The sequence below is a fragment of the Pagrus major genome, chromosome 19, assembly GCF_040436345.1.
Source record: "Pagrus major chromosome 19, Pma_NU_1.0".
Taxonomy (NCBI): domain Eukaryota; kingdom Metazoa; phylum Chordata; class Actinopteri; order Spariformes; family Sparidae; genus Pagrus; species Pagrus major.
The window spans coordinates 14,767,698-14,779,795 of NC_133233.1; the positions used below are offsets into that span (position 1 = coordinate 14,767,698).

Sequence of the window (12,098 nt, forward strand, 5' to 3'; positions counted from 1 at the left end):
AGACAGACGGACAGACAGACTCACCCAAGCTATTGACACAGTGAGTTATCTGAGGCTGACCATTGTTTCTCACATGGAAAAATATTGTTCAGATTTATAAAGGCCAAGGTGTAAAATGCATTTTTATCACATTAAAGCGAGAAAAAAAGAATTTACATAAAACTCAGACAAGGTCAGGGAGAAACGAGCTTCTTAATTTAGTCTAATCAACTGTCATTTGCATCGCGCCATTTGCGCAAGGTATTGCCACTAACTGAATAAATGGACTTCTTCAGACTCAAGGGGGGGCACTCCGGTTTTGATAAGCTGGCAACATAACTGATTTGCATATATTACTTTGATTATCTCATTACTAGGATGATTCTTGCGGAATTTTTTGACACTCGCGCAATCGAATTAAAATTAAGGCACGCAATCAATAAAAGGGCAACGCGGCTGTGAAAACACACGGCACCCCAGGTTTGTATGGTCAACTAGCGAAGATGATGACGGTTATGATGATGATGATGTAGAAGCTGATGATGATGATGATGACCTCTTCAGCTCACGAGCGCCTGGACTCCGTAGTAGGTTTACGAGAGTCTCTGGCTCTTGATTCCTGTGATCAAAGCAGTAATCAGTGGAGACAATGGGGGCCGTGAGATTGCCGCTCTCGTGTGGGTGACCTATCCACCTGCCATGAATCCAAGAGTGGCCCGCAGGCGGCTTACGTGTCCCCGCAATCGATAATGGCGCTCACATCTTTCCTCCGACTCGAGCCATCTGCGGAATGATGAAATCGTGCGTAAAGACGCGCACGGGTAATTTTACAATGCAGTTTGGCCACAATAACCTGGCGTACTGTCGGCAACTGAGGGGTGCCATCTATTCATCTGAGCTCCAAGGTGTGATCAGGTATCATCTGTCACCATCTCCACACCTGGACTGATGATTGACATTATATCAGATTTAGATTCTGCTTCACATTTCTGTCTTCAGCACGATTTCACTCCAAAATCGGCCACACTGCATTACGACAAGTGGCTTATTTGTTGCCACGCGTGCACGGAGGAAGATTCGGAGACTCCTAATAGACTCTTGGCGCTAAAGCGAAAGGCGCACGTCCACGTTTTTTTCCCTTCTAAATCCATGATGTAAATAATTACAGGCCTGGGAATTGATTTCCTTACGACCTTCTCCAGCAAACGAGGCATCCGAAACCCTCCCCAAAGCTACTTCTGTTGAAGCATTAAGTCATTAATTATTTTCCTTACATAAGGACAAATTATCGAGTCAGTTGAACGAAATTAGAACCCTTTGTTTCTGATCAGACCGCATTACCGCTGGAAATTACGGATGATGGCTGCGTGCGCGCTCGCCTTTGTTGTTTCGATCATCGCCTGTCGCTCTGAACTCGCGCTAACAAAGTCATTAAATTGACTCCCTCTCGCTCTCATTATGCGGGCTGTTAATAACCGCTAATTAACTTTGCTTACGCGCGCCTTAAAAGCCTCCCGGCCCTCCCCGACACACACATACACACGCGCGCGCGCACACACACACACACACACACACACACTCTCTCTTCTCCCCCTCTCCTTCTCCCTCTTCTTCTCCATCCTTTCCTTCTTTTTTTCCCCTCTGCTCGGCCTCTCGAGCAGAGCAAGTGTCCAATTATGTCAGATCGGGAGGATGGATGGAGGATGGAGGGTGATGAGTCGTCACCAAGGCCACGAGCCAGTTGGGGCCAGTATTTACACGTGTTGCATTTAGGGACAAACTTGTTGGATAACAGAAAAGTGAGGAAACCATAGGCCTGCCTGTCCTCTAAAGGTGGACTGAGAGTGTGGGGTTAACTTTAAATAAATTACTTTATTCCTAAGTAGCACGCATGCGCATTCGTTTGTGGTAAAAAAGGAGGGATAGCGCATGAAGCATGACGCATAAAGTTGTAGGGATGAGGGAGAGGATGGGAGAAAAGCGCAAACACACAGACTAGGACGCAAATAGATCTGTCTTTACCTGTTAGAGCAGTTCGCTCTTCCATCCAGGAGATGGCGCCATTTGAATGACCTGCAAGGCCTCAACTACAGTCTGCAGGTCCTACATGATGGACTTCATCAGTATCACTTCCATGGCCTTCACTGGAGAGGACGAGAAGAGGAAGAAGGGAGAAGAAATGGAGGTGATCACTTAAGAGAACGCTGCTATAATGTATGCACAGATCCTCCACTTTACTTCCACGTGTTTAAATATATAGTAAAGGTGTAGCAGAGGGGACTTCTATAGAGCCTAACACACTGTGGCACAGCAGCAGCAAACGCACAGAAAGCGCGCAGCCCGGTGTTTCCCCTCGGATATCATCGAGTTAGGATGTTATGCAAATACGGGAGGAGGCGGCGGCGAGGTGGCGCTGGAAAACGGAAGGCGGCCTCTCTCCGCCATCTCTTCACCTGCACGTCAAACAGACGGAAAATTGGAAATGTGAAAATTGCGCTCCGACTATTCCGTCCCCCCCCCCCTCTCTAATGTATGCGCGTAATTAGTGCATTTAAACAAAGCGCGGATGTCCTGCTGGCTGAAATGGCGGCTGACATCTCTTTTTCCACAGGGTTAATAACAGTGTGCGGATAAATGAATCAAATTGTGGCCCCCAAATTACAGAGCGACTCTAAATACCCGTCTGTATTACGCACGTCTGTTTGTGACCGCGCAGGAAAAAGGCATAACATTTTATATTGTTATTACTGCTCATTACATTGATTTGCCTGCAAATAAACAAGCTCGGAAGTTTGTGACACCGCAACCAAAAAAAAAAAGAGAAAAAAAAAGTTGCGGATGGGTTTGAATGTGACACCATCAGAGTACAGCAAGCTCCACAAAGTGTTGTTATTGACTCTGTGCTGTCTGATAAGGTGAAATTAATTCATCACAGGGGAAATGTGCGGCACGAAAAGGTTAATACAGTAAGAAAAGCATTATCCGTGTGCTTCTTCTGCTGATACATTTAATAGCATGTGTTGGGTAAATTTTTATGAGGCTGTTAGAAAAAAATAAAGAAAAGAAATGCTGAAAACTGAGATAGTTGGGTTTACCTCCACTGCAGAGCGGCCTGCACCTTAACTAAACAGATCAATGGCGCTCTTATTCCAGTTTCAATCACAAAAAGGTCATAAAGCTATCGCTTAAAAATAGATAAGAGAAAGAAAAAAAAAGAATAACTTGTGCAATTTTCTGGACATATATTTTATTGTTATTTTTCGATGCTCCAGCCCCGGGCAGATACATAACGGAGGGGAGGAAAGGGAGAGAAAAGGGGAGAGGGGGAGAGAAGGAGAGAGTAAATTGCAGCTTGCTGAAGTTTTTGGATTGAATTCTGAAAATGATCCTTTTAACAGTGATGGGCTCTGAGGCGAGGATAAGGGTCATGCCATTCACAGCGGGTTAAATAGACTTTCATTTAAAATTACATTCTCGATCCATCTCTCCATCTCTCCCCCTCTCCACAGCGGAGTCCCTGCGTGCTACCCCGGCTCCCCGTGCGGCGTCTCATCACCGTCGCGCCACCCTCACTTTTGAAGTCAATCCACAACTCCAGCAGAGAGCAGGCAATTGGAGGCGAGGGGGGGGGAGAGAGCGAGAAAAAGGATGGATAGATAGATAGATAGATAGATAGATAGATAGATAGATAGATAGATAGATAGATAGATAGATAGATAGATAGATTTTTTATCATATTAATGTTATTTTACTTTTGGGAGAGCAAAATAAATCAAATGCTGCAACCGGAAAGAGTCCACCAAAACTCTGAACCCAGTGTTGATATTTCTATTTCTATGTGACTATATCTCTGACATGGCTCTCGCAGGTGCTCTCTGAGGTCTGAGGTTGAACGCAAACTCCGCACCAGATTCTTTTTCTTTTTAGTCTCGGCACAAGGATTCAAGAGAGAGAGAGGGAGAGAGAGAGAGAGAGAGAGACCTGGAAAAAAAGAAAGAGGAAAGGAAAATGGGCCCCTTTTAAAGGGGCACTGTGTAGTTTGAGGCTAGAAGAGGTGGCGGGGTCCACCAGATATACACAAAGTCAAGCAGTATAAAGTTGTGTTGACCTTTGTTTATTTTTGTTTGTTTAGACATAAAAGGGGAAGATTTTTCTCTCCTGGTTAAAATGTCTTCCACAGAGCTACATAGTGCAGCTTTAAAGCTACAAAATAAATCTACACATAACACACAGGCCTACTTCCTGCTTAATCATATTACATGAAATATTTTCGTTTATTCATGACAAATTTCAAATCGTTCTAAACTGATCAAATATACATTAAATAACAGTGTCCCAATATATTATGTTTCATATACATGTGTTTGGAAATGGAAAGGGTTAGGCTACAACTAAGGCACAAATTACAGCTACATCTGTTAATACTGTGGTGTAGTAATGTATTATGAATTTAACAGTACAGTATGTAGCGTGTGCTCAGGATAACTAGGCTACAACCGCACACAGAAAAGGCCTCTCTCACAGCAGACATTTTGACTTGAAAAGCACAGGTGTCACACAATAACACCAGCGAGCAGCTAAACCGGATTCAGCCTCTGATAGTTTTTATTATTTACACCTGTGCTTTTGGGCGACACGTTAAAATGCCAGTGTGTGTAGTGCTGATTATTGTGTTCCGGCGCCATTGTTGCTCTTAATTAACGCCACAAAAACACACCTGTGCTGTGCTTTACTCTTCAACAAGCCTGCCAAAAAAAAAGAGAGAAAGAAAATCGAATAATTCCGGTGGAGAGCTGATGATTGTTCTCAGAGCATTTTCAATATTTTTAACGAGCGGAGGAAAAATAAAAGGAAAATGACGCCGACGAGCGAGGAGAAAGTGATTTAAAGCGGGTTTGAGTTCGTTCCGCGGAGGGAAAGCGACTCCATGTCGGGTTTTGCTGTCTTTCCCTCAAATTAACTTTAATCGTAAAAATATATAAAGCAGCTCCGCGCGGGCTCTCTCCCCGCATACACACGCGCGAGCCAATCAGGCGCGCTGAAACATCCTTGCACGAGGGGAGCGCGCGGAGCGAGAGCGGAGCTGAGCGCAGCGCGAGGCAGTTCCAACCGCTGTCAGTCATTAGCCGGGAGAGGGAGAGGGTGAGAGACACAGGGGGAGACAGAGGAGAGAGAGAGAGAGAGAGAGAGAGAGAGAGAGGGTCCCGGTTCAGACAGACACGTCGGCCCCGAGGTGAGAGAGAGGGAGAGACTGACAGGAGACACCGACGACCAGACGAGCCGAAGCGTCGACATGAGCGGTCAGTTCGAGGAAGATATCCACGACCGGGGCGAGAGGAAGAGCAGTAAATCCCCGACGCTGCTCTCCTCTTACTGCATAGACAGCATTCTGGGCCGCCGGAGTCCCTGTAAGGTCAGGCTGATAGGAGCGCAAAGTTTGACGGGTCTGCCCGGCAGAGGGGAGCTCGACAAGACGGCTGACAGTAAGTTTGACTGCGGGTGAAATTAATAAGAGTGTGTGTCGGTTAGTTGGGAGCATAAATGTGTGACAATTAATACAGTGTTTATTAGCCAAAAGTGTGTGGCGAGTTAATGCGTCACCAGGAGTGTTTTTATGAAGCGAGTGAGCGCGTTTCACGGTCCAGATTCTGGTTGTTTTCATGCTGAAAAAGCTGCTGTAAAGTCTGAGAGAATTGTTCACAGGCCCACAAAAGTATTAAACTTCATTTGGAGGATTTTTTTTCTTCCCTCTGCTTATTCGCTGCCATTTATGTTGTTTTTGACGTTTTCAGGGCAAACGAAAGACCCCCTTTCTCTCAGCGCCGACATGCACCTGCCACCCAAGCTCCGCCGGCTGTACGGCCCCGGGGGGAAGTACCTCCACGACCACGCAGAGACGCTGGAGAGGGAGCGGCTCCTCCTGGAGCAAGCCAGCGACAGCCTCAAGATCAGCCAGGCGCCGCAGGTGAGCATCAGCCGCAGCAAGAGCTACCGGGAGAACGCGTCGCTGAGCCGGGGAGAGGGCGACCAGAGCCCCGGGGAGGGCTCGGAGGACGGCAGCCTGGGGCTGGTGGACCTCGGCCCGTTGAAGTTCGAGGAGGACGCCGGGAAGGAGGAGAGCTGCGGGGACGCGGCGGCTCTGTCCCCGAAGGACGAGGAGAGGGAGAGCTTGAACGCCGGGGATGGGGACGTGAGGGACGGGGAGGACAGCGTGTGTCTGTCGGCGGGCAGTGACTCGGAGGAAGGGATGCTGAAACGGAAGCAGAGACGGTACAGGACTACGTTCACCAGTTACCAGCTGGAGGAGCTGGAGAGGGCTTTCCAGAAGACACACTACCCCGACGTGTTCACCCGGTAAGAACAAGTGACACTGCTGACATTTTTATTATTTAAGTCTGGAAAAACTCCCTCAAAATGTTTTAACATTTTGTTATTATTATTACTATTATTATTACTATTATTACTGTTATTATTATTATTATTATATTTGTATTATTATTATATTCGTTTAAATTTTTAAAACGACACAACTAGACCCTTGGAATTTAAATTCACATGCATATAAAATGTATTTATTTACTCTATTGTTTCTTAATGCAATTATATTATTAAAATGAATACAAATATAACTCAGATTATTATTACCCATGCCTATGTTTTAAATAAAATCTAAGACCAAGCGCAAAAATAGACAAAACATGCAACGTGTTCTCTGATAATTCCACGAATGAAGGTGATAATTAATTGCATTTATTTTAAAATAAACACTTCCCGACCCCATAACATTTTTTTTTTTACCCACAAGTAATTCCACACGCCTTTAACCGGACACTGTGCGGATCACACCTCATAAAATGCCCCAGCACCGAACCCGTGCCTCGCATAAGTGAACATAAATAGGCCTGTGGGTGCTAACAATGGGGACGTTTTGTTACCTGTATCCGCTCCTGTTGTTGACAGCGGTGTTATTCTCTGGAGGAATAATTAGCCGATGCAGATCAGGTAACCTGCTGGACATGATAGCCCCCACCCCTCCTCAACAAGTCAAGGCCTAAGCTCAAGCCCGAGGGCAGGTGTGCACACTGACTGAGCCTTTGAATGTGATTTATTTTATTTTTTAAAGGGTTTTGATGCTGATAGAAAAATACATTATTATGATTTTTACGCACTATGGCCTAAAACAAATTAAACTCATCTATAATAAAAAGACCTATTTCCTGTCAATTAAAAATAGAAGCTTTTCTGACACTTTCCTTTCATTTTCCCCTACCATTGAGATTATTCATATTTTCCAATCGATTTACTTTAAAGCGACTTGTATGTCTAATTTACACTGCCAGCCCCATCTTGCAAGCTTGAAGGGAGCGTCAATTGCTTTGTGGCAGGCTAGTTTAGATGTCATTATTTCAACCATTATGTTGTTACAGTGACAGGCCTGTGCTAGGGGGGGAAATCTAACAATCACTAGGCCTATTTCTACCCATCCGTGACAGGGGAAAATAGAATATGGCTATGTGGCGTCTTTCTGCAGCCCATGCCAGGGTGGAGGAGAAAAAAGAAAAAGAAAAAGAAATCAAGCCTATTTTCGTCGACTATTGTTGACAGTGAACAACAGGAGGGGACAAAACAGCAATTCTGACGTTGCTTTCCAAACGGTGGCCTGTGTAACCTTGAATCTTTCTTTTTCTTTCCCTTCTTTAAAAAAAAAAAAAATTCTTTTCAGAGAGGAGCTCGCGATGCGTCTGGATCTCACCGAGGCCCGTGTTCAAGTAAGTGTTCGTCTTTATCTGAAAAGAGGAGCCTGCATGTGGCTTGTAAATCAAATAAGAGGGAGGTTGGAGGGAAAAAGAAAGAAAGAAAAAAAAGAAGCAGCACCCTCTTAATGTTTTATGTCCTCTATAAAATGTCCCTGATGCACGGTGCTGGATAATAACCGGTGATATGCGTCACTGATTGAGGATCAACGATTACGGGCCAATTTGAGGCAGTAATTTATTACAGCAGAAATGTGTTAAATGGCCCCCAGTCGCCGCGCGGGGAAGGTCCTTCCTGTTATTGAATGTTATTACACGCGAACGGGGGACGTTTTAGTGGCAATTAAGCCGACGCTGGCGATTCATAAAAAGCTCACTTAGCGCAGGAGCAAACACTGTCTATATTCCTGGGATGAGATGGTGTTTGAATTCCCGTCAGAGAGAGAGAGGGGGGACAGAGAAGAGGGGGCGAGGCCGAGATGTGTGTGTGTGGAGGGAGAGAGGAGAAGGGAGGGAGGGGGAGGGATAATGCTATTTGATTTCCCATTATGTGATTGCAATAGACCTGCATTGATCCGATGCTTTGCACTTGGGAGCGAATGAGAGACCATTAAAGGTGTTTGCTCCCCCCCTCCCCTCCCTCCCTCCTCTCTCTCACCCCTCACTCTCCCTCCATCCATCCCTCCCTCCTTCTCTCTCTCTCTCTCTCTCACTGAAAGCGTGGCTTGCATGTCGAAAGCCCGGGCTCATAACCAGAGAGACAGTTCAAACACTGGTGGAAAAGCTCCGGGAGGTTATGGCCGACGGTAAAACAACAGATGTCTCTTTAGGGGCCGTAGGTGAACAAATCACTTAACGGGCGCCATCAGGAGGTGATAAAAACTCATAAATTCCCGAGGGGCTGTGTAATGCTAAACAGCCCTCTGGGAATAATGTGTGTGCGCAGTCCCTGTCGCTCAAGACTCTGCCCAGTTCAATCACTGCGCTCGTGTTGACATTTTGCTCATTGTGGAGAGCCCCGTGCTTCTGCAAGTGCAAACTGGGCAACAGTGGATGCGTGGGAAAGTTAAATAGTCTCTCGGGATGGAAGTCAACTTGTTCCACATTCTCTTAAGAATTTAATTTAAAGCGCATTAATTGTTATTGGAGCCAGTTCAGCGGTAATTTTCTGGATCTTTTGTTAACACCGCTCTTAATTATCTCTCCCCACCCTGAAAGCCCGTCCACAGGGACACACAGAGGAGGAGGAGGGGGTTTAATTAGACAGAAAGTAGATTTAAAGGACCGTGAGCGGCAGGGTTTACCTTGCATGTAATTACCGTTGACTTTCCGCCTGTTGGCCACCACCTGAACTAGACAACTATTAGACTGCGCTGACACGACGTTCAATAGAGTCTGGTCATGTTAATTACAATGAAACAGTGCTGTGATGGAAGCAGGACAGGGAGTTATAGTTTTAATTATTTATAGCAAGAGAGACCCAGCAGTTTTTATTGGCATGTGTGACTGCACTCTGCTTGTCATTTAGAAATAGAAAGAAAGAGAGAAAGAAAGAAAGAATTACCTATTTATGTATTGATTGAGCTGGTTTTTCTTCCTCTGGTTATTTGATGCTGCCTTCTAACTTAAAGGGGCACTGTGCAGTTTTTGGAGAAGAAATTTAAGCTCAGAATTTTTAATGTTTATTGAGGTAATAATACAAACTCTGAAATATGTATTTTTCCATATCTGAATAAACAAGCTGTTCTCAGAGGAAAATAAGGTCCCCAGAACACTGTTTGAAGCTAGAGAGGTGGCAGGGTCCGCCAAATATAAACAAAGTAATACAGTATGAAACTGTGTTGTCCTTTAAGAGGATTTGTTTATTTAGTTTTAGTTATTTAAAAAAGTCAATGAAGATCTTTCTCTTCTGTTTACATTTTTTTCCCCTCAAAACTACATAGTGCACCTTTAAGCAAATATTATATAATATATTAACCTGTATCATCACTCCTTTCTGCCCTCAGGTGTGGTTTCAGAATCGCAGAGCTAAGTGGAGGAAGCGCGAGAAGGCCGGGGTGCAGGCCCACCCGTCGGGCCTGCCGTTCCCAGGCCCCCTGGCGGCAGGCCACCCTCTCAGCCACTACCTGGAGGGAGGGCCCTTCCCTCACCACCCCCACCCCGCCCTCGAGTCAGCCTGGACAGCCGCCGCAGCTGCAGCCGCTGCCTTCCCGGGCCTGGCCCCTCCACCCCACAACGGCGCTGCTCCGCCCCTGGCCACCCCGCTCGGCTTGGGCACTTTCCTGGGCACGGCCGCCATGTTTCGTCACCCTGCCTTCATCGGACCCACTTTTGGCAGGTAAACCGCGCCCATGCACAGACCTCCCTCAAACCCGATACCTGTTCTTTACACCTATTTACATCAGCAGCCACCAATCGCCACACTCATCCCTGTATTTTACAATAAATTACTACAATTTCACAGTGAGGCACATGTATGGACAAAAGCACAACAGCAACCAAGCTTATAATAAACTCCCAGGCCATCACGTAAGTCTAATGACTGATAGTTATAGTAATCCTCAGCCTCACTGCATTACTGTTTATCTCAGTGTCTGGTAGTAAATGTGTTATACTGTTAACCGTTCACAGTGCTGTGCAATCTGTCAAATGCCTTAATAAATTAATGAAACGTGTGATCCGGCAAGACAAGCTGTGAGGAGGGCTGACACCGCACACTCCATATGCCACAATTAGCTTCTCACTCTCTATTAAACAGCGTTATTAACCTCCAACTCTCCATGTTATCTTTTATATAAGGGAAGTCAGCATGCAATAGATTATCTTAGTTTATTTAGGACGTTTAAGACGCAAACTGAAGAAACTAAAAGGAGATAAAACACATCTGAGAGACAGTGAAACTCCTGATTGACAGGCTGTGGGTTTCCACAGACAGAATTTTAAACCACCATGCTCTCTAATGTGTGAGCAAAGTTTTAACTTGAAAAGTAAAACTTCTTTTCTATTTTTCTATGAATAATTTAAACTTGAACAACATGTTCAGCATCAGTAAATGTTTCTGTCTCCTTTCAGACTCTTCTCCAGTATGGGTCCCCTGACCAGTGCTTCCACCGCTGCGGCCCTCCTCCGTCAGCCCGCCCCTCCTGTAGAGAACCCTTCCCACGCGGGCCCCGTCCTCCCCGACCCATCCTCTTCATCCACCGCCTCCTCTGCCTCGGCAGACCGTAGGGCCTCCAGTATCGCCGCACTGCGCCTCAAGGCCAAGGAACACTCGGCTCAGCTCACCCAGCTTAACATCCTGCCCGCCGGAGCCACAGGGAAGGAGGTGTGCTGAACACTCAACACCAGCTCTAGGCCTCCCCCGTCCCGGGGCTTACGTCCCATTCCATGACACCCCCCCCCCCCCCCACCACCACCACCACCTCCACCGTCCCCTGTCCCTCCCCCCTTCAAAAACCCATTCATACCTCTGGAGGCTGATGTCCTGATGTCCCCTTGTTCAAGCGTCCCTGTTACCTCATGTTTCCCCAACAAAATAGCACGACCAAATTCAAAAGAGCACCGGCTAAAAAAAAGTGTGTGTGTGTATGTGTTTGTGCATGTGTGTGTGTGTGCCTGGTAATTACAGCTACTGTAACATTGTTTTACACTCCATACACACATCTGAATGACAGGCCAGGAATATTTTATTTTCACTTAAAGGGGCACTGTGTAGTTTTGGAGAAGAAATTCAAACTCAGAATTTTAATATTTACAATTTTAATGAGGTAATGATACTCAGAAATATTTATTTTTTCTATATTTGAATAAACAAGCTGTTCTCAGAGGAAAAAAAGGTCTGCAGATCATTGTTTTTAAGCGAAAAAGGTGGCAGAGTCCGCCACATATAAACAAAGTAAAACAGTCTGAAATTGTCCTTTAAGGTCAGTTTGTTCATTCAGTTTATTCAGTCATGAAAACAAAGAGAGTTTGGTTATGTAGTTTCTTTAGGCATTAAATAAAAATCAATGAAGATCTTTCTCTTCTGATTAAAATTAAAACTACAGAGTGCACCTTCAAATAACGGATACAATATTTCAAAATAAAGCTTAAAAATTACATTTTTTCAAGAATCTCTTAATATTTTGTTTATATTCTGACAATAAATTAAACTTAAAATGAGGCTCCATAACATTCACATAGACTCCTATATGTAAGTAGTTTTCTTTTATTTATTTATTTTTTTAAAGTCACACAGTGCCAGGACAGGTACGTTAAAAAGTACATTTACTCAAGTACAAATATGAGCACCATACTTCAGTATTTCCCTTTGATGCCACTTTATACTTCACTACATTTGAGATGGGAATATCCAGAACATGTGTT

The 12,098-nt window shown here is 45.1% G+C and overlaps 1 protein-coding gene across 1 annotated transcript; it reads left to right on the top strand.

The window, feature by feature from the left end:
* Positions 1–5,272: 5,272 nt before the first annotated feature.
* On the top strand, positions 5,273–11,067 carry arxa (aristaless related homeobox a). The gene is made up of 5 exons (XM_073488752.1): positions 5,273–5,462; positions 5,772–6,333; positions 7,703–7,748; positions 9,740–10,071; positions 10,806–11,067. Exons 1-5 carry the CDS (start codon positions 5,273–5,275, stop codon positions 11,065–11,067), a joined length of 1,392 nt encoding a protein of 463 aa, XP_073344853.1.
* Positions 11,068–12,098: the final 1,031 nt, after the last annotated feature.